At 42.6% G+C, this 23,020-nt stretch overlaps 2 protein-coding genes across 2 annotated transcripts in view; both read left to right on the forward strand.

Annotated features, from left to right (window-relative positions):
• LOC146347760 (uncharacterized) overlaps positions 1-23,019 on the forward strand; it is a 29,217-nt gene extending 6,198 nt beyond the window's left edge. The window contains exon 2 of the mRNA XM_084851286.1: positions 922-23,019. Within this exon, the coding sequence (XP_084707412.1) occupies positions 13,809-14,786 (978 nt within the window). The 5' untranslated portion in view covers positions 922-13,808 and the 3' untranslated portion in view covers positions 14,787-23,019. The remainder of the gene's footprint in view (positions 1-921) is intronic.
• Positions 1-23,020, forward strand: part of XPR1 (xenotropic and polytropic retrovirus receptor 1) — a 160,335-nt gene that overhangs the window by 65,951 nt on the left and 71,364 nt on the right. The gene's annotated exons all lie outside the window — the stretch shown is intronic.

Below are 23,020 nucleotides of genomic sequence, written 5' to 3' on the forward strand. Positions count from 1 at the left end.
TGAATCTGAATAGGAGGATTATAAAATTGTTCTGACAGTGTAGCTGATCTACAAGACTAGTATGCTTATTGCTGAGTCACCAAACAAATGTATGAAAAATTAAAAAGCACGAGTTCCAGAGTTTACTTCACTGTACTGTAAAAGTCTGACGATTTAGTGGTACACATTGCATACAGTACTGTATGTTTCGACATGTTTCATGAGATTTGCTAATGGACAAGAACCCAAAGCAAATAATTTGTACTATACCCTACTATTTTAACACAATTATGATGACTGAAAGAAGTCAATTACATAATTTTATGATAATTTTGTGGCTAGGTTGGCTTAGCTTTGTAGCCAACATAAATTACTATATTTGGAACAGAAATGTTCCAGATTGACAATTACCTTATTTAAGTTTTATAATTAACTCTTTAATAACTATATTTCAAATATGTTTGCACTGTCTGCATCATTTGTATTTTAGTACTTATGTGTTACTGGAAGCATTAGATCTTCACACATTTATCTTGCCTTTAGTAAAGTAATGCCAGGTTGCTTGCTAGATGAAATATTTTGTGCAATTATGTTTGGCAGCCTCCTAAAACAAAACCTCAAAGCTCTGTTTGCTTGCAAGTTGATTTTTATAATGTATCAAGGAGCAGTTCAATTGCTTGAGAAGGCCACGAAGAAATGAGATTCATCTGTTAACACGTTTGCAAATATGTTTGTTGCATTTACACTTCACATACTGAGGTGTATACCAGGTGAGAGAGAAGCAAGGAAAGTATGATTACTACCTGGAAAGGTATCTACAACACTGCTGATGTGTATTATGTATCAGAGCTTTTTAAAATTATATAATAAATATAATTATATACATTTCCTAGAACTAAGACAAAAGTGCTGAGATTAGGCACCCCTAATTTCTTTCTGCAGGGACAAGTCCCAGGCTGTCTGGCAACAAATGTTTTGCACTGCAATATGGAAAAGGAAGAAAGAATAAATATTTCTTCAGCTGTTTCTTCCCTTCTCCAAACTGTTGCAGAAGTGAAGAAATTTCACTTTCCTTCCAATCCCTCCGAGAAGTGCAGCATGTTTGGAATAATGAGAGAACATTACTTTTGCTGATGTTGTATAAGGTAAACAGACCCTGCCAGTTGCAAGGAGAAATAGAGGTTGGCTAGTATGCCAAAGTGATAATTGTGAAACCCTGGCTGACAACATTGTTTATGTTTGTCTTAGAAGGGAAATGAATTATAATTGGTTTCCTTGCCTCAGATCTTCATTACCCTCCTGCCCTAAAGTAAAATTGGGGACAGCAAGAAGAAATGCTGCTGTTGTGCAGTTAGTTTCCTGAAATATTTATGAATTATCCTGATGCAGAATTGGGGATATGATTACTTGGCAGTGCAGCATGTGCAGCATTCTTAAGAGTAGCAAGTCATCTGAATACCATCCTGAGATCTGAGAACAGTCTGTTCTGTTTTGGTAGATATAGTTGCTTGTGACCAGGACTTGGTATGGTTCATGGCACAGTGAAGGACCCGCTCCTAGACTCATGACTTATGCCATGGAATACTGTGTTTTTCTTCCTTCCATATGTTCATGATAAGTTAATATGGATGACTTAATTTGTCTTTTGGAGAACACTCATGCACATTTTTGTGCTTGCAGACTCTCATGTAGAATGTGTGAAATTTTGAAGTTCTGTATTTTAAAATAGCTTTACCTAGTATTAAAGCTATGAGACTGCATAAGTAGAATCGGTCAACTAACATTTTGACCAAGTATGTTCTTGAGAGTTTTTTTCCTGCTTTCAACCCCTTCTGTGTATCTTTCTAATGGGTCGAATGGAAGAAATTATAGTTCTGTTAATTCTACTTCACTGCTCCCATGTTGCAGAGTTGTGACACTTAGACATATATCATCAACATCAGGTCACATTTTAAAAGATGTTTTTAGTAGCATATAATCAAATGTGTTTTTATTGGGAACTTAGTTGTTGATTAAATATGGTACATCATTTATAGCCTGCCTGTAGAGAAAACCTTGAAAACTGTGGGGAAATGTGTTAGTAGAACAATTGTTAACTAGCTGCTTTTTTTATTGTACATAAGTCACTTAATGATCAGGCTTAGTAGAGCTAATCAGGGATATTTATTTATTGTGATTTTCCCTAGTTGTGTTTTCCAGCCCATAGCAATTGGATTGAGTGAAGACAGACCACATCTAGTGAAGACACTCATTATTACTAGAGAGAATGGAGAGTTTCTCGTGATATTGTGTCTTCGAACTGACTCATGTGCATGAAGCAGTTTTATTCTGAGAATCGCACAAGGTATTAATGCATCCTCATGTGCACTGCTTAGCTCTTTGCATCCCTTCATCAGATGGGACATCATTAAAACAGCGAGATGCTCACTAGGGTTGTAATATACTTATTTGTAAACAGGATTATGCTGTTACATGCTCTATTAAAATATCACTAAGGTAGTTTTTCTCCTCTGCCACTCTTGCCCAGCTGTTGGGAGTGATTCAACATGCATAATGAACTAGTACAAAATTTGAGACAGGACTGTGCTGCTTCATTATGTAAGTTTGAATGAGCCATGAGTTTGGTGGACAAGCCAGAATTAATTGTAGCAATTAACAGGGCCCTAGGGATACTGAAATGTCAGTGTGTTTCTGACTCTGTGTGTTACTAGATGGCTAATGTCACAGCTTTCTTTATTTCTCTTGATACATTATTACAGCTTTTGTAATTCATTAGAATTTTTATTGTTAACTGTGATAGACAGCAACAATAGACAGTAACAAAAATAGACTTAATACACGAAAGCTGTAAACCAGCAATTAAGCAATAGGTACAGGCTTCCTTTAGTGTGGTTCAGCCTTCTCTAACCTGGTGCCCTCCAGATGTTTTGGACAACAACGCCCAGAATTCCTGCCCACTGGTCATGCTGAATGGGCTGATGGGAGTTGAAGTCTAAAATGTGTGGAGGGCACCACATTGGGGAAGGCTGGTGTGATTGATGCATTGATGATGATTAGCCCTAAAACAAGTTTTGGGTGGGGCAGAAAATGGCTAAGCCAAAACCATTCTCCCCACTCACCCCCCTTTTAACTATCATTTAGTGAGCACTGGAGCAGGGGTGAAAATATTTGCAGTCCCTCCCCCTCTGTAGTCAGAGCACTGTGTGCGTGTGGGTATGTTCGCACTGTGGATTATGATCCAAAAAGTAGCAGTTTGCAAGCAGTTTGCCATTTTAAAGGAGATTCACATGGTGATCCCTCCATTTCTCAGTTTGCAAGGGCTTTGCAAACAATACACTCTTGGTTGGTTAGAATCATTCATGTGACCAATCCAAGAAGCATTACCCTGTAACCATGGCTGGTTGAGGGATGTTGGGAGTTGTACTCTAACACATCTGGAGGGCACCAGGTTGGGGAAGGCTGCCATATATGTTATGCAGGCACACGTATCAGTCAATGTGATTGGCTGCAGCTCCTGAAGTGTACACTTAATGGCAAATCTGTGTTTGCTTAACATACTGACCTGGTTTGGATGATGACACGACGATGCACTGTGAATTAATTAATCCTTGGGGCATTGTAGCACATGCCCTCTGCCATTATGAATATGCAAGGAGTTTCTGTGATTTGTTGTGTCATCTGAACCCCAGCAGCAGAGATTATTTGAGGGTGAAACAGCCCTCCCACAACACTAAAACAGACCATGGGCTATGAGAGGGTTGTTTAACCCTCAAATAACCCCTGCCACTTGAGTTTGGATAACACCACAAGCCACAACAACCCCTGGCTGGGGCTTGCATATTCATAATGATGGCCGACCAATGCTGGGTTGTTCTGTCATGTGAATTAGCCCATTGCATGAAGTGTGAAGCTAACTGATTTCTACATATGCAACTGACTCTTTGAGAAAGGTGAGTTACTAAAACTTGGGGACTGTGAATTGTACTTTTCTAACTGTATTGGTTGAAGCACACTTTTCTCTTTAAAGAGGTAATGAAGTAATGCTTTCATATAAAACAGGTGTTTGAAGGATTTGTGTGGCGTGCTCTGGAATTATTGTAATGCAGTTCTCAGGGATATGTTTGTTATCTGTGTCACTCTAGTCTAAAATACATCTTTTTCCTGTCAATTTTTCCCTTCTCTGTTTGGGAGTGATGTTAAGAGCTGAAATGCATTGTAAGTCAATCAATGGGTAATTCTTTAACAGCTTGATGTATGATGCTAATTACCACACAGTAACTATTTACATAATTGTTTCAGCATGCAGGCTCCAAAGCTCAGTTATGCTGCTGTCCTGATAATAATTGCTCTCAAAGCACTGAATGACAAAGTGCTGACTGCCATAGAGTTGTTTCCTGGAGCGGAAGTTATAATGATAACAAGCATTCCTAAATGCTTGAGGTGATCCCACTCTGGCAACACTTTTGTAAACTGAGAGCTGGTTCTGATGGTACAGTTGTGGCCAGCTTCTGCATAGGAAGAAAATTTGAAAAAACTATTGGCATGAGCTGTGTAATCTTAGTTTATAGCTCCCGTGAATTGGAAAATTGTATCATGTGAATAGATGATTTGCATGAGCATATATATTTAAAAGGCAACCATCAGTGTATCATGAGAAAATACTTTCATGGAGCACGTTCTCTTAAAGACAAGTATGTATCCACATTGCCCTACTTAAACTAGTTTTAGTGAGAACAGAAGTGGAGTACTTACGTTACACAGGTTCAAGTATTGTTCCAAATGTACCCCCTTCATCTTGTGCACCATTTTGTTATTTCCTTGTGATTCTGCACTGGGATGATCCAGTTTAATATCAGTGCTTTGTGAATCCATTTGGAGCAATATGGACAGGTGGAAGAAGCAGCTGGTTCTCCTTCCTGCAGCTGAAAGTATCTGGAGAACATAGCGTGACTTGAACTCTCAAATATATACGAGGCAGGTTTTTAAAAATATGGCCAATTTACCTTTGACTATCTTGATTGAGATGAAGTTAGTAGGCATAAAAGGGAGGAAAAGATTTAGGTTAAATATTTGGGATACAACAGTAATTTCTAAAGGTGTTAGTGGATTTCCTATTAACATCATGTCAATGCAAGGTAGTACTGTCGACAAAGCTATTTGTTGTTTGATATACCGTATTGTAAAAATGTGTGATCCTCTGTTTAAATAACAGAGAAACGAGGCCTGCTCTAGCTGGATTCTCTAGCTGGATATAAATAATTGTAACATAAATAAATTGGCTTACCTAGAGGTGAGAACTCTTCTCTGCATTTGGGCAAATAATAGCTTATGCATTGCATATAGTCTCAAGGGCATTCTGCTGTATGTGGCTTCATTTTAGACGAATAATGGCAAAAAAATACTAGTGTACATTTTGGTGTCCTACAACTCTTTTACTCCTTTTGTAATACAAATCAAGAGACCAGAGATGCAGATCAATTGTAATGGCTTGGATCTAAAGATCTGTGCATGGAACTCATATGTGGCTTTCCTGCCTCCTCTCCACTGCGGCCTTCTGAGCCCTGGTGAAACTATTCCTGAGGACCTGAGGACCCTCAAATGACATGGGATTTGGTATAAAGGGGATGTCTACCACAAACTGTAGTGCCTTCCTTTTGCACAAGTTGTGGAACCAAGCTATGTTTTTTTTAGTCTTTCAGATATTTGTTGTTCAGTTGTTAAGTCGTGTCCGACTCTTCATGACCCCATGGACCATAGCACGCCAGGCCTTCCTGTCCTGCGCTCTCTCCCGGAGTGTGCTCAAGTCCATATTCATTGCATCGGTGATGCTATCTAGCCATCTCATCCTCTGCCGTCCCCTTCTCCTTTTGCCTTCAATCTTTCCCAGCATCAGGGTCTTTTCCAGGGAGTTTTCTCTTCGCATTAGGTGGCCAAAATATTGGAGCTTCAGCTTCAGTCTCTGTCCTTCCAATGAGCAGTCAGGGTTGATTTCCTTTAGGATGGACTGATTTGACCTCCTTGCAGTCCAGAGGACTCGTAAGAGTCTTCTCCAGCACCACAGTTCGAAAGCATCGATTCTTTGGTGCTCAGCCTTCCTTATAGTCCAGCTCTATTACTACTGGGAAAACCATAGCTTTGATTACATGGAGCTTTGTCGGCAAGGTGATGTCTCTGCTTCTTACTACGCTGTCTAGGTTTGCCATAGCTTTCCTCCCAAGGAGCAAGCGTCTTTTAATTTCATGGCTACAGTCACCGTCTGCGGTGATCTTGGAGCCCAAGAAAATGACGTCTGTCACTGCTTCCATTTCTTCCCCTTCTATATGCCAGGACGTGATGGGGCCAGATGCCATGATGTTCGTTTTTTTAATGTTGAGTTTCAAACCAGCTTTTGCACTCTTCACTTTCACCCTCAACAAGAGGCTCTTGAGATCCTCTTCGCTTTCTGCCATTAGGGTGGTATCGTCTGTGTACCTGAGGTTGTTGATAATTCTCCCAGCGATCTTAATTCTGACCTGTGATTCATCCAACCCGGCGTGTCTCATGATGTACTCTGCATATAAGTTAAATAAGCAGGGTGACAATATGCAGCCTTGTCGTACTCCTTTCCCAATTTTGAACCACTCGGTTGTTCCATGTCTGGTTCTTACTGTTGCTTCTTGACCCTCGTACAGGTTTCTCAGGAGACAGGTAAGGTGGTCTGGTACTCCTATCTCTTTCAGAATTTGCCAGAGTTTGTTGTGTTCCACACAGTCAAAAGCTTTAGCGTAGTCAATGAAGCAGAAATAGACGTTTTTCTGGAATTCTCTTGCTTTCTCCATGATCCAGTGAATGTTGGTGATTTGATCTCTAGTTCCTCTGCCTCTTTGGAACCCAGCTTGTACTTCCGGTAGTTGTCAGTTCACATACTGCTGAAGCCTAGCTTGTAGGATTTTGAGCATCACCTTGCTGGCATGTGAAATGAGCGCAATTGTACGGTAGTTTGAGCGGTCTTTGGCATTGCCCTTCTTTGGAATTGGAATGTAAACTGAACTTTTCCAGTCTTGTTGAGTGTTCCAAATTTTGGCATATTGAGTGCAGCACTTTAACAGCATCATCTTTTAGGATTTTAAATAGCTCAGCTGGAAGACTGTCATCTCCGCTAGCTTTGTTGTTAGTAATGCTTCCTAAGGCCCACTTGACTTCTCTCTCTAGGATGTCCGGCTCAAGTTCAGTGACCGCACTATCATGGCTATCAGGGACATTCAGATCTTTCCTGTATAGCTCTTCTGTGTATTCTTTCCACCTCTTCTTAATCTCATCTGCTTCTGTTAGGTCCCTGCCTTTTTTGTCCTTTATCATGCCCGTCTTTGCACAAAACGTTCCCTTGATATCTCCGATTTTCTTGGTGAGATCTCTAGTCTTTCCCATTCTGTTATTTTCCTCGATTTCTTTGCACTGTTCATTTAAGAAGGCCTTCTTGTCTCTCCTTGCTATTCTCTGGAACTCTGCATTCAGTTGGATATATCTTCTCCTTTAATGGATAATATGTGATGGATGTTCACAGAAGGTGTGAACAGAGGGGAGAAGAGTAAAATTAAAACTAACTCAGGCAAGGTACAACTTGCAGTTTAACAAACTTAAAATGTCAAATCTGGGCCACCTAGTCTAAAAGCAGAGGAGGGAATTTGGCAGGAGTTCAAGATTTTGTTCTCCCTGAAGGCCTTCCCGCCTGACCAGACTTTTTTCAGTCCTTTTCCTTCTGTTATCTTTGCAAACATGCTGGAATTGGTAGCTGTTTACAGCCTACATTTGTGTCTGGAACAATATGACTGGACAATTTGTCTCTCCAAAACAACTTTTTTTTTTCAGTTGTGGAATTTCAAATTGATATTTCATTTCCCAGAAATGTAGTTCTTGTGTGCTTTCTTCTTCCAGAACTTTTCTGTGCAACCAAGATTATGTTTCTGTTGTGGAACTGTTTATCTTCTAAGCACTTGGTATACTATTTTACACTTACGGGTAGGTTTTATTTTCCCCTCCAATGTGACTAATGTGTTTGCATTAGATTTATGGATGCTTGCTGGATATTTCTGGTAATGTAAAGGAAAGTGAGCAATATAACTACTGTGCTGTAAGTTTTTTGTGCGTTTTTCATTGGTTGTGCACACTGTTGTGTAGTTTGTGTGCAGGTGCCTTAATCAAGTAGTCTCCAATGTTTTCAGACTCTGGATCCACCTTTAGGTACAGCCTACAGTGCGGGACTCACTTTTAATATGTCTGATTTCCCTGTTGATATGTGTCATTTCCTCTTTCTCCTTCTCTTGGACCCCCCCCCCTTTAAATAATATTGTATTAATGTTGCTCATGTGACCCAATTGTGGGTCATGACTGCCCACCAGTTGAAGACCAGTTCTGTAATCCACTAGTTGTAAGGCTGTCAATTTTTCCTGCAGTGCCCCATCTTGTGAGCTATAGATTGTGAGTTTATTCCTTTTGTTGCATTTTGTTTAGGAGGTTGCGCACTCCCTCACTCCTGCTCTTGAGTACACACAAAGGGCCAGTCTGCATGATCAAACAGCCCACTGTAGCTTATTTAAGCCACAGTGGGCTGTGGTGTGTTGGGTGGCTATTTTGAATATTTAAGCTGTGGCCACGCTTGTCATGTCATCTGAACCAGGGCGGCAGGGGTTGTATGATGTTAAACAACCTGTGTACAACCCATGGCCTGTTCTAGGATTATGCCATAGTAGGCAGTGGTGATCATGAGAACTGTGCCATAGCTAGGTTTTATAGCCAGAACTGGTGGGTGACAAGTTGTGCAGGCTTGCTTTATATTCTTCCTATTGTCCCACTTCTTTAGTCCTTTATCCTGTCTGAAATAGTAGTGTATCTTCTCTTTTCTTTGGTAATTGAAGTCATTGTGGTTCTAGTGTATTTGTAGATTGGCCCTCATAATCAAACAAATGCATTCCAACTTAAGACCAAGGACCCAAAAAATCTATATTAATATTCATAGGCTGTTTTATCTGACCATCCCAATATTTCTGACATACACTATACTCCCTTACAAACATTTCTATTATGATTGGGCCAGTAAACAACAGCTCGAGCCCTGCATTTACATTTTTCAGTACCTAGGTGCCCTTCACGAATAGCCTGCCTGCCTGCCTGCCTGCCTGCCTCTCTCTGCCTCTCTCTGCCTCTGTCTGTCTGTCTGTCTGTCTGTCTGACTCTCTCTCTCTCTCAAAGAGTAGGGAATTATTTCCCTAAGGTTCTTCATAAGTACTCCTTCAATAACAAATAAATCTGACATACATCTATTATATGGACTTGATAGTTTAAGTTCTTCTTCATGGTCTCTGTGCATCACACATATGGGCTCTGTGCCTGCGCAGAGCCTCGATTCAAGAAACTTCTAAAGCTGAGGAAATTTTGGTGGGAACTCCTCCCCCACCGTCCAGTGCGCATATTCCTAGCAGATTCCCGCCTCCTCCCTCAGTTCTCTTCAACTGCCATTGCATGCGCCTTGTGGGGAACTTCTTTCTCTTTCTCTCTGGCAAAGTGACCTTAAAATATATTTAAAAAATATGGAGGTTTTATTCAGTCTTTTTCTCTCCTGTAATTTTTCTGTCTTTCTAGTTTAAATTTTTGTTGTTCTGTTTCGCATCTTGCATGTTTTTCCCTCACAGGCGTATGGCCCCCCGGGCACCCTTCAAGAAGTGCACCCATTGTGGGGCGAAGCTTCTGCACAGAGACAGACACAGTCTTTGTCTTTTTTCCTTAGGGGAAGGGCATATTGTAGAAACCTGCCATCACTGCAACGCCTTTTCTAAACAAGCGAGGAAAAATCGCTCTGATCGGCTTAAAGCCGTTTTGTGGAAAAGGGCGTTGGAGTCCATCGAGGGCCCTAGCAAAATGGTGGAGGATGTTGCCCCTACGCAGCCAGCGATATTGCAGCCCTTAGCATTGGGGTCCAAATCCCCTCAGCGCCGTGTTTCACCGGGCACCCAAGACCCCCCAACACCGGGGAGGTCTTTGGCATTGATGATGGCAAAAAGACTTTCAAAAAAAGTGAAGATTTCGAAAAAGTTTTCCCTTTCAACGTCTGAACGTAAGAAAAAGAAGTCAGGCAAAAAAGTTTCTGATACCACTCGCGACCGAGTGAAAGCAACTCATTCAGAATTGTCGCCTTGGGGGCATTCGTTACCACCAATGGGCACGCTGGTTCGAGATGAGCCTCCTGCTCCCATTCTGACAACACCTCGGGATCAACACATGGGAGTACAGACTTCAACGGTGCAGCTGTCCATACTGACTCTGCCACTTCTGTCATCTCCTATTCAGATGGTGTTGGCACCACAGACAGAACCCCCTTTAACATCTACATCAGAGGGTGAGATTAGGGAACGTTCCCCTTCTATGCCCCCTCTGAGTCTGCCTCGACCGAGGCATGAACTATATGAACCAGCATTGAATAGGTGTCCACATTTGCCTGAATCCGTATATTCCATGGCATCTTACCATAGTTCTTATGAATCGATCAGTTGAGACCGCCATTGAGACCAAGATCGCTCTAGGTCACCACATTCTAAATGGGACAGACCTCAGTACTGCTATGGTTCTTTAGGACCAAGACAATGGATTGAGTATGGCGACAGTGGGAGGCACTATTCTCCCTTGATGGGAAGAGAGATGGGAAGAGAGGCGTCCTTGTCATAAGCTGTCTGCTACTGTATTGATGGTTCCAAAAGAGCATTTACTGCCTTTGGCAGAATTGGTGCAGCCCTTTCCGCAGGTTGGTCTGCCTCCTCCTGTGCATAGGTCTCCTCTGATTCGACCTCCGGCACCAGAAGCACAGGTTCTAGTCCAAACCTTGTTTCAACCGGTACCACCTCCGACAACTGTGGTATCTCAACTGGCCTATAAGTCACCACCATGCGTGTCAGAGACAGAGGGCTATGAGTTAGACTCATCTTCACAATCGTCCCGGTCATTGTCGCTTTCTTCCCTGGATACTCTGGTGGGAACCAATGAATCCATTTTCCCCTCAGAAGATTTGGGTCAATTTGCTGACCAGGTTATTAGAATGGCACAAGCCCTGGGACTGGAAACACAGCAAGCGGCACCTTCGATCCAGGATCCTGTCTTTGACTCTGTAAATACAAATGCACATAGTCCGGTCACTATTCTGTTACTTCCTGCTCTTAATGACACCATAAAACAATCATGGAATACCCCTTCCATGGTAGCTCCAGTATCAGAGCGGTTGGAGGGTATGTACCATCTTTAGGACACTAACACAGAATATCTATTTAAGCACCCTGCACCTAACTTTATGGTGGTAGAAGCGGCACAGGGCAGGTCAAAGAAAGCACATTCATCTCCCACTGATAAAGAGGGACGAAGGCTTGATTTACTCTGCAGGAAACTTTACTCACTTGCTTCGATGGGTTTGAAAATCGCTAACTATCAAATTAAATTGCTGTGTCGCGTTACCAATTCCTCTTGTGGGATAAAGTGGGCAAGCTCCTAGATTTTTTGCCAGACAATCCATAGGAGCTGGGTCACCTTTTTAGAACTGAAGCTTTCAAATTATTGAGGCAGCAGATAAATACATCTCGCCATCAAACAGACTGTAACTCAAAGGTTCTGGTAAGCTCAATCGCTCTTAGACGCCATGCTCGGCTTCGATCCTCTGGCCTCCTGCAGGAAATGAGGGCAAGGATAGATCTGCCATTTGACAGGCTGGGTCTCCTTAACTCTAAAACAGACAAATCATTGGACACAGTCCAAAAGGCTTGGACTACAGCCCACCGCATGGGGTTCTTACTGCAACAACAGCACCAGCAACATCCCTGGTATCAACGATGGTACCAATCTTCCGCTCCTCGATACCAACTATACAACACTGGAGTAGGTCAACAGCATCCACAGCCTAGCCCTTTCAGCTCTCCAGATTTATTTATTTTATTTTATTTATTGCATTTATACCCCGCCTTTCTCCCTCTCGCAAGGAACTCAAGGCGGCTTACATTATCCTCCTCCTCACCGTTGTATCCTCACAACAATAACCCTGTGAGGTAGGTTGGGCTGAGAGTCTGTGACTGGCCCAAAGTCACCCAGTGAGCTTCCATGGCCAAGTGGGGACTAGAACCCGGATCTCCCGGCTCCCAGTCCGTCACTCTCACCACTACACTACACTGGCTCTCAGATCCCTTGATTACCGTAGGAAACTGGATAGCAGAGGTAAACAACATGTTTGGCTTTCTGCTGGTACATCCTCTCAACCTTCAGACTTTGTCACACTACCATCATGCATGGCGCGACATGGTGACAGACACTTGGGTGTTGTTTGTAGTCTGAGAAGGTTATTGGATCAAATTTGACACCATCCCTCCACTTGGTACCGTGAAGGTTACCACTCCGTCTATACCTCTTCTTGCATAGGTTTGGACGCTTCTGGACAAAGGAGCAATCCAGCTCGTACCAACCAACCAACTGATGGACAGGTTTTACTCCTGGTACTTCACGGTACCGCAAAGGGACGGTGGCCTTCGACCGATAATGGACTTCAGGCAGATCAACAGTTACATCGCACTTCGAAAATTCCGCATGGTTACACTGGTGTCTATTCTTCCCTTCCTCTCCCGAGGAGACTGGTTTGCCTGTATTGACTTCAAAGACGCTTACTTCCATATTGCAATAGAGCATTCCCATCAGCGTTACCTGCGCTTCACCATCGGTACTGATGCTTACCAATTCAGGGTTCTCCCCTTTGGCCTCGCCACTGCTCCAAGGGTCTTCACCAAGTGCATGGCAGTCGTATGTGACTATTTTCGATTGAGAGGCGTAGAAATCTACCCTTACATTAAATGACTGGCTCTTGGTAGCTTCAGTGAGGTTGCAACTGGTACGGTCGATAGAGGTGACCTGCGGTCTCCTCAACTCCTTAGGTCTATACATCAACATGGAGAAATCTCAACTGACCCCTACTCAGAGGATAACATTCATAGGGGCACTGTTGAACTCAGAAATGGGAGGAGCCTTCCTGCCATTCACCAGGATGGAGACATTAGTTGCCTTTGTTTCAAACATATTGGACAGCAAGGTTACAGCAAGATTCAATGGTTGCTGGGCTTCATGGCAGCAATGATGGCATTTGTGGGGTATGCACGGTTACGGATGAGGCCCTTACAAGGTTGGTTTATCCATCATTTCAACAACAAGTTGGATGCTCACCGAGTATGGCTAACGCTTCCACCACCAGTCAGGGACACGCCGCAATGGTGGTTGGTACCAACCAATTTAAATCCAGGGCTACCTTTCCTAACTCCTTCTCCATCTGTGGTTCTAATGACCGATGCCTCCCTTTCAGAATGGGGAGCACACTGCCGAACTCTGACAGTACATGGCAAATGGTCTCCCAGCAGAGCCGCTTACCACATCAATGTTCTGGAACTAAGGGCTGTGTTCAAAGCACTTTGCGCTTTCGAGTTGGACTTGACGGGCAGTACAGTTCAAATAGCATCAGACAACACAACTGTGGTTGCATATCTGAACAAAGGAGGAGGAACCAGGTTACTGCAACTTGTGGCTCTAACACTCCAGATATTTGATTTGTGCATACCACGCCAAATAGTGTTAGTGGCGATTCATGTGGCAAGTGTGGAAAACATTCTGGCTGATCAGCTCAGCCAAAAGATGCTATTATCCCATGAGTGGGAAATGGACAGGACGGTTCTGTGCAGCCTCTTCCAGCAGTGAGGAATGCCCCAGATCAATCTATTTTAACACCAAACAATGCAGTGTGTTGTTGTTTCTGCACCAGAGCAGGATGGGGCAGGACTTCCATGGGATATGCCTTTGTTTTTGCTTGGATCGGGACTCTCTTTTACATTTTTCCTCCCTTCCCACTAATGACTCGGGTCCTGGCAAAAATTGCGAAGGACGGTAAGGCTTGCATGCTGATAGCTTGGTTTGGTCCATCAGGCTTGGTTTGCTCCTCTGATGTGGATGGCCCAAGGTCGATACTAGCGGCTACCATTGGCTCTGTCTGTCCTCACCAGGGAGTGCGGTCGGATTCGACACCCAGATCTGTCCGCTCTTCGCATGACAGCTTGGAGAATCGGGTGACTGACAATCCTGTGATTCCCGATGGGGTGCAGAGAATACTTGATGCTGTGCGTAAACCATCTACGCAACGTTCCTATTCAAAGAAATGGGCTACTTTAGTGGCATTTGCTCGACAGCAGTCCTTCCATCCAAGACGATGCTCATTGCATCACATTCTGCATTTCCTTGTTTCGCTTTTTGAGAAAGGACTCAAACTTTCCTCGCTTAGGGTTTACTTATCAGCTGTTTCAGCATTTCACCCTCCAGTTGAGGGTTTTTCAGTTTTTTCACATCCGACTGCAAAAAAGTTCTTGAAGGGGATTAGGAATGTAGCGCCTCCACTACACTCTACGGTACCGAGCTCGAGTCTATCGGTTGTGCTAAATGCACTTCCTGCTAAACCATTTGAGCCTCTCACTATTGTGGACTTGCGCTTACTTTCTTGGAAGGTGGCGTTTCTGGTCGCCATAACAACTGCATGTTGTGCTAGTGAGCTCTGTGCGCACAGGGTTGACCAGCTATATCTTCAATTTCATTGCGATAAGGTGGTGCTTCGACCTGACCCAGTTTTTCTTCCCAAGGTTGTTTCAGCGTTTCATTTAAATCAGGACGTTGTGTTGCCAGCTTTCTTTGCTTCCCCATGTACTTCTTTAGAATTGACCTTGCACACGCTTGATGTGCATCGTTGCCTTGGCCTTTTACAAGGCGAAGACTGAACAATTCTGACTATCGCCTCGTCTTTTTGTCTGTTATGGTGGTAAGCAGAAGGGTCAACCTCTGTCTGTGCAACGCCTTGCTTCCAGGATCGTCCAGACTGTTGAGCTTTCATATGAGTTGACTGGACTCAAACTTTCTGCCCTGATTAGAGCTCATTCCACTCATGCTATAGCGATGTCTGTCGTATTTGACAGAGGGGTTTCTATTCCTGAGCTCTGTCATTCAGCTACATGGTCAACACCACCCACCTTTGTCAAGCATTACAAACTGGACATTTGGGTGAGAGCGGACTGTGCCTTTGGTCGTGCCGTCCTTTCATCGATATTGTAGTAGGACACCGACCCACTGCCATTGTAAGTAAGCTTGTTAATCGTCCATATGTGTGACTCACAGAGATTACGAAGAAGAAAGACAGGTTGCCACCTGTAATTGTAGTTCTTCGAGTGGTCATCTGTGCATTCACACAGCCATCCCACCGTCCCCACTTCGGTGTCATACTCGAGTTCGGTGTTGGGTACCGAAGTGTACACTTCTCTTGGTTACGAGGCCACAATGTCGGTCTCAAGGAACTGAGGGAGGAGACGGGAACCTGCTAGGAATATGCGCACTGGACGGTGGGGGAAGGGTTTCCGCCAAAATTTCCTCAGCTTTAGAAGTTTCTGGAATCGAGGATCTAATCAGGCGCAGAACCCATATGTGTGAATGCACAGCTGACCACACAGTTACAGGTGGCAACCTGTCTTTATGGTCACCCTCCAGTGACTTCATAACACTGTGCAAGGTAGCGTCTGTTTTTGTTGCTTGAACAATCTGTTTCCACAACTGATCTGAGATGGGAACTAATTTCCTTAAACCATTGATATGAAGCTGATCCAAATCTTCATTTACTTCCGCTTTATTCTCATTAAATGACTGCGACAGCACATCAGCCACTACCAAATTAGTTCGAGGCTGTTTATGCGGTTGAAATGAGAGCTAGCCATGGAACCTGCTTGTTTCAGAAGTTGGGGGAAGGATACTGTAGCTGCCTAGCTAAGGAATTCTAGTTCTAGTTAAGTAATTAGTAGCAACACATCTGCACCAATCTGTAGTGTTGGCAGCAGGAGGAGGACAAACATAGACTGGGAGTTGCACAGCTCGGTGTCACGAGAGAATCAGGATGTGCGGCATAAATAGAACAGAGCCTGATGGAAATTTAGCATGAGGAGAGCAGTAGAGGATAGAAATGAAGAAACCTGTAGGAGAACGAAGGGCTCAAACCTTAAATTCTGTTTTTAACTCCATTTTTAATTTTAAAATGCCAGTGACATTTCCCAACACTTGTATGCAAAAAACATACCCTGGCCATAAGATACGTTACTCAAAAGCAAATGGTGGTGTATTTAATATAGCTCTGAAAACCAGAAGTGAGATTGAAGTGATAGTGAGTGTTTTGCTTGGATCACAGTTTTTTATTAGATACATGGACACCTCTGGTATTACAACAGGGCATGGTCTGAGGATACAAGACGCAGCCACCTGCCAAAGCAAAGCAGGTTTGGGTCTGGTCAGTGCCAGGTGTGGGTATAAATGAATGAATCAACCTTCCTCTCAACTAGCAAATTAACAAGGTGTCCCTGAGTTCTGAACAAACTTAATAGCATTTCCTGAATTAAATGTTCATAATTTTAGGTTTATAGAGCCTAAATTGGGACAGAACAGCTGTCTGAGACTTGAACTAGACTATTAATAAAACTTATCAGGAAAGGGTTTAGAAAGTCATTTTACCTGTTTCCCGTTAATTTACAGCATAAAGGTATATATTGTCACCTTTGAGTAGAACAGGGTTGGGAACTTTTTTCAGCCTTCCCTCATGGCCTTTTTTCATCATTTCCTCATGGGAAATTTTCCAGGGCAGAATGGTGTGTGTGCACGTATGTATCTGTGTAACACACACACACACACACACACACACACACACCAAAGAGCAGCAGTACATATCAGAATACCCTATTTATTAGGTTCGGCTGACAGTCAGAATAGTGAGCTGTCAATGGGCAGTGTAGTGGTTAGCATGTTGGACTTTGGCGGGAGAGACCTCAGATTGCAGGAGAAAGGGAAAGAGAGGAATGCAACATGTCCCAAATAGCATAAGACCACCAGCTCAATATTTTCCAGGGCTTTATTTTGCCAGCACCAGGGAGAAACAGTTTATCTCAAAGCCAGAAAACCAGTTCTAACAGTTTTCATCTCCATCAGGAGGAGGTGTTTGTAAATCTAATGGGTCTTAATTGCTCATTCAATACTAAGTCACCCCTAGATACTTTGAATTACAACAGGGATAGCTGGTAACAGTGTATTGTTTTGGGGAAAATTAATTTCCTTCAGCTACCAGGAAGATTGCAGGGAAGTTCAGTGAAGTCTGAGGCCACCATCAAGGGTAGGTATGACTGAGCACTTGCTGTGAGCCCACATCCCAGTAGGGGCCCACTGGTAAGAGTCCCCAGGGCTTGCCCCTCCTCACCATTGCAACCTCCTTGTTCACCTGCCTCTCGCTCTGGCCCAGACAAAGGTGGTGGTGCGAAGGAGGAGCAGTAGATGCCACTACCTACTTGCTCACTGGCTCTCTGCATGTCAACTAAGAAAGGGGTAGCAGTGATGAGGAAGAGGAGCAATAGCAGCTAATGACAATGGTGGTGAGAAGGTAGACTTGCTGAGGGAGGGGGCCTATTGAGGGTGTCCTACCCAAAAGCCCTCAAAACCCTGGAGCTTGGTCCTGCATGGCCCTGTCAGTTCATGGGTTAAATAATCCATGAATTGGGATTTCAAGCAAACCAGGTATCTTAGAGAAACAGATACATAATACACTTCCTCAACTACTTAAGCAGAGGATTTGACAGGCCTCTCTGCAACTAGTGCCTTACAATGTGTATTGCATCTTTCCTCCTTCCCTTGAAAATGGATCAAGCAGTCATGCTGGTGTTTGAATGTCAAACAAAGAATTAGGTCAGATATATCTACCAGGTTTCTTTTCTGGCTTCCCTGGAAGTGGGTATGGGGTTTGAGCCTCAGACTAGAGATAGAGAATTGTGTGTCTTGAATATGGCACTAACTTTCAATCTTTATGTTGGTCTTTAAAGGAAATATTGTGTTACAACAGAACATATAAACAGACTGAGCAAAAAACAAACATGAATTTTTGGCAAACATGCCAAAAAGGCATTCAAGGCATTTCCATGGGTATCCAACTTATTCTGACTTATATAAACCTGACTAATATGGTGAACCCTACTCTGCTGTCCAAGCACCAGTGTAAAAATTACATATATAAACCTGGGCCTTCTACGGGTAGAAAATCATGGCCTGCACCTGCATTATTATACATGTTTGCAATAATAAATCATTGAGATTTGTGCTTTAATTGCCTTGTCAAGTAGGTAATAAAGCGCATCCTGGAAAGCTTGAGCATGGATTTGAAATGTGCATGTTTATAAAATATATAAATATGTGCATAGACAATGCAGGCTTCATACACTTAAATAATTTTAAACTTTTGTATTTTGGACTGCTGTTCTGGTTTGCCCATTATTGCAGGCTACCACAGTTTGTTATCTTATGGTCATCACCACAGAGGATGATATGTAGTGATTACAAATTAAAAATAAAATCCTTCTGGCCTTCGGTGCAGCTGTGCTGGGTATTCCAACTAAAATAATTAATTTGCAGGCTAGGGGGAAAGGGGCAGCATTGGTGTTGCATTTGTGGAAGATCTATATTACTAAGGCATTTCTGTTAAGCCACTTAAATAGCCACCTTGTAGAAGTGTATTCGAAAGGCTTCTATATGTTGGCTGCTCCTTACATGTGAAAGTAATTCACCAGTATTTTCTTCTTTTCATCATGATCTTACAGACCACTACCCTACAGAGTGTAAACGGCTGGTGGTCCACAGACCCGTTAAGGAATTTTCGTAATCAGTTGGCTGGATCCAGGATTTGCCTTCCATGGACAGAAGGGAAGGTGCCTCCTCCTAATTTTCAGGGGCTCACCCCATTCAACAGGTTCCCCCAACCCTCTGTGTAGTATTTTCAGGGGTTGAGAAGTGCTGCTGTGGGGAGGAAGGGGGCAGGGAAATTTGCTTTTACCAGTGCCGTAGCAGCTCATAGGCTACCAGGATAATAAGGGATTTAATGTTTCATTTCCGTTGGGCCTGATATCTCACTACAGTTTCTGTTGCGCGAGCACTTTGTTCTTTAATCTATCAAACTAAATCTGCTTTAAAAGAGAAACTTCTAGGAGATACCAGCAAGCTCGCAATGTTGATTGATTTTCCTTAGTTGCCCTGTCTGTGGGCAAACGCTCTAAAGATCTGAATTTTAAAAGTTAGAAGGAAAGGGGGAAAAGCAGTCTTTCTTTTGGAAGCTGTAACTAGGTGCCTTTTGAAAACTGTGTCAATTGTCATGGAGCTGCTTAACCCAGGGCCAGCGTTTTGGCATTGTAGAAAGGCTTTTGCATCCTTGTCCCTGTTCGTTCTTTGAACAAAATAAATGCACAGTAGCCTTGGGCAGAACTATTCCAGCACAGTTAAATTATTGAGTTGCAGAGAGAGTAAAGGGAAACCTTTTGTTGGCAGATTATGTTGCTTGCTGTCTAGTCAGAAGCCAGTAAATAGGCATCTTTGCGAAGCTAGATGAAAAATTGAGCATAGCTAGATTAAAAATTGAGCATTATGAAGAGCTTTTGTATAGATCTTAGCTTTAATTTGACCCAGCTCCATTAGATGTTTATTACCTATGAATGTGGAATAAAACTTTGTATGAAACTGGAGCTCTGCTTTGTGTTGGAGGTTTATTTTTCTTTGGATTATTAATGATTAAATACTTGTATTTGTTTATATAGATCTACACGGCTCATCCTGTGAAGTGGTTCAGAGTGTGAGCTATCATTTTCATATATAACTTCAGCCATGAAGCCACCATACAGCTTTAGAATAACTACTATTCTTTCTGCCTCATCCCCACCTCTATCTCAATATGCAAATAACAAATGGGACCTACAACAAAATGTTGCAGTGTGGAAGCTCTTATTCTGGATGCCAGCCAGCCATGCCCTCTTCCAGGCCACTCTATTCCATCCTCACCTACCCAGTTGTCTGTGTGTTTCCCGTTCCCAGCAGTTAGCCAGCATTCTGTACTCACTGAGCATGTTCAGTCCTCATTGAGTTGTTTTGAGTCGTTCCCCTGCCCCCCCCCCGAAGTTTCTTTTCTAAACATTTTTTGTACTTCTGCAGATTATGGTGTTCCCCCAAGCCGCTTTCCTTTTGTGTGTGAATGCTGCTGCTTTGGCTACATAAGGACTGGCACTTGGAGAATTGAGTTTGCTATTAGAGTATATGACAGTACTGACTTAATGTTAGATGGTGGGTGGGATTACTGAAATAATGTATGTAAAGCTCTTAGCTTTTATATAGTGGCCTTGTTTGAACATAATGCTAAATTACAGATTAGCATTAGATGAACAAACCTTGGCCATATGCACTCTCCCCTCCTCTTTCCTCCTTCAGTGCAGCCGTGAAGGGTAAATTTGAAACGTTTGCTTTCATTTTCAGTTAACCTTAGTTTAGCATTACATCTGAATCTTTAACTGTGGTTTAACCTTAGCAAGCCAGCTTCATAAACCATGGTTTGAAGTTAGTTTGTTTCAGTAAATTCTTGTTAAAACTAACCATAGTATGTCCAGTTTTGGTCACAGTGTTAAACAGAGATGAGTTAGAAACAGAACTCCTTAGGGCAGCAGAGGGCAACCTTCAGCTCGTAGCCTAATCGAGCCCATGGATGTTCCCCACCCAGCCTGCAGAGCCGTTGGCTCCCTCTGCTCCCCTACCCACCCCCAGGAGTTTACCAAGGGCTTGGAAAGGGGGTGGAACCCCCATTTTATCTCTTACCAGCCAGAGCTTTGTGCAGGGGAATGATGTCGCATCATTAGGCCCATGGAGGGCCTTCCAGGCCCCCACCCCAACTCAGTTCCCCTCTTCTGCCTTAGGGCTACAAACAAGGTCAGTGTGTTTGCTCATTTTAAGTACTGCAGTTGTGGTTTGTTTTGTCTTAGTACTAAAACCCTGAATTTTACTCTGGGTGCACTCTAATGCTTCAGTCATAGATTTTGGTCAGTTAAGTATTGAAAGCTATGTTTTAGCTGGGGAACCTGACATTTTGAGAAACTGGAATTTGTATTTGGGTTTCTCTGATTTGTTATTAGCACATGTGTAGATCCACAGTTGTGCACATTGAGGTCATACACATCAGCCTTTGGTGCGGCTATTTGAGTTTGCGGAATGACACCGTTGGATACTGCCCTTAAATGTATTTTGACGTAAGGAGGTGAAGTAATTATGCTGTGGGCTAACTAGAATCTGACCCTGTTCTCACTATTGTTAGCACTGCTAACTTTCACAGCCTTGTATTCCGAATCAATCTTGTTCTGAGTTTTCTTTAGTTTTCTGCATCTTTCTCAAAACATGGTGCTGTAGTCTCCAGTGAAGTGCCTCTTGAAACCATAGCTATATTTCTTTCTCCCTCTTAGATGTAGCATTTGTGCTGATGTGACTAATAAAGGCATGGTTTTCAGTATGATACTACTGAATCATGTCAAACTTGTCATCCGCTAACCTTTTAAGTAGCACTGCTTGTGCTTGCTATTGCAAATCAGTTCTGAAAGTAAAATCTTGAAATATGCAGAATGTCTTAGGGCTGTAAAATGGTAATGATCTTGATTTTTCTACTTAATCATAAAAATCAGCTAAATTTTATATGCATATGAAATATTAGATACATTTTTTCAGTAAGGAATTCTGGACTCTTCCGTGTTTGCTCAAAAGGACAGTGGGCGTTCAATCCTTATTTGATCTTTATTTATTACAAATGGTTTAATCCCACTTTTGCAGTGATATGCCCAAGGTAGCTAATGACAGACAAATAAAAAACAATAAAATATTTCACTATAAAGCTATGAAATTTGACCCAACATCAGAAAGCTTGATAAATTCCCTAATGCAACATAATCTGAAACATAAGTACATCAGCGTCTTTAATATGGGCAAGCATTCCAGAGCTAATTGTATACAGTTATAATGGCTCTGGAAGAGCGTTCAGTAGGCCATTGTGCTTGATCTGGGTAGCTAGTTCTCTCAGGTGCATAAGAGAAGCCAGTACCTGCTCCATAGTGTTAGGCATGTCAGTTTTCAAAAGGTCCTCTAACAATGCAACCCTATTGTTGCCTTATTTCCTTATCTATATGAATCTAATGGTTATTATGGGCACCTAGTCATGGGCACCTCTTAAATCAGCTTTCCCCAACCTGGTCCCCTCCAATTGTGTTAGATTGCAACTCCAAGCATTTCTGACAATTACTCATGCTGTCTGGGGCTGGTCCAGAACAGTTGGAGGACATCAGGTTTGGTGGTTCTACATATACCTATGGCCCAATTGGAGTCCAGCAGGAGAAGAGCCTTCAGTGTGGTGGCCCCCTTTGGAACTCCCTGCCCCTGGAGGTCAGGCACATACCAACACTGTGTTGCTTCCATAGCCTTCTGAAAACAGCATTATTCCAGGAGTCATTCCTTAACTCACCAGCATGGTTTTATTGGCATTCTGTCTTTAAAAAGCATAATTTTAATATGGTGTATTAATCTTTTTTATCCTTTTACTTTTTTACCTTTTATGTTCACTGCTCTGAAATCCATTTTAGATATGGAGTGGTATACATATATTGTAAATAAATAAAGCTGTATTTATTTATTACATTTATATCCTGCCTTTTTTCCTCCTTAAAGAACCCAAGGCACAGTGTACATAATCCTCCTCTCCATTTTATCCTCACAACAGCAACCCTATGAGGTAGGTTGCGCTGAGAGTCAGTGACTGGCCCAAAGTCACCCAGTGAGGTTTCATGGACAAGTGGGAACTAGAACCCAGATCTCCCAACTCCCAATCAAACACGCTTGTCACTAAACCACACTTTCTCTAAAGTGTTAAAAGTATTAAAGTGTTTCAGTGGCAGAACTGCAAAGAGAAATACCCATTCAAGTTCCTCAGGGAGTCTTAAATGATTTTATTTTTCTTGACAATTTTGGCTGTTCTAAGAGATTACTTGTCCTCCAGAGAAATATTTCACAGCTGCTTCTTCAAAAGACCAGGGTTAAAAATGGCATGGATTTCTATTGTCTTGAAGCTTTTACAGATTTTTTTTTTTCTTTC

The sequence above is a fragment of the Heloderma suspectum genome, chromosome 4 (genome assembly GCF_057233095.1).
Source record: "Heloderma suspectum isolate Gila_16-S chromosome 4, 16-S_ref, whole genome shotgun sequence".
Lineage (NCBI taxonomy): Eukaryota > Metazoa > Chordata > Lepidosauria > Squamata > Helodermatidae > Heloderma > Heloderma suspectum.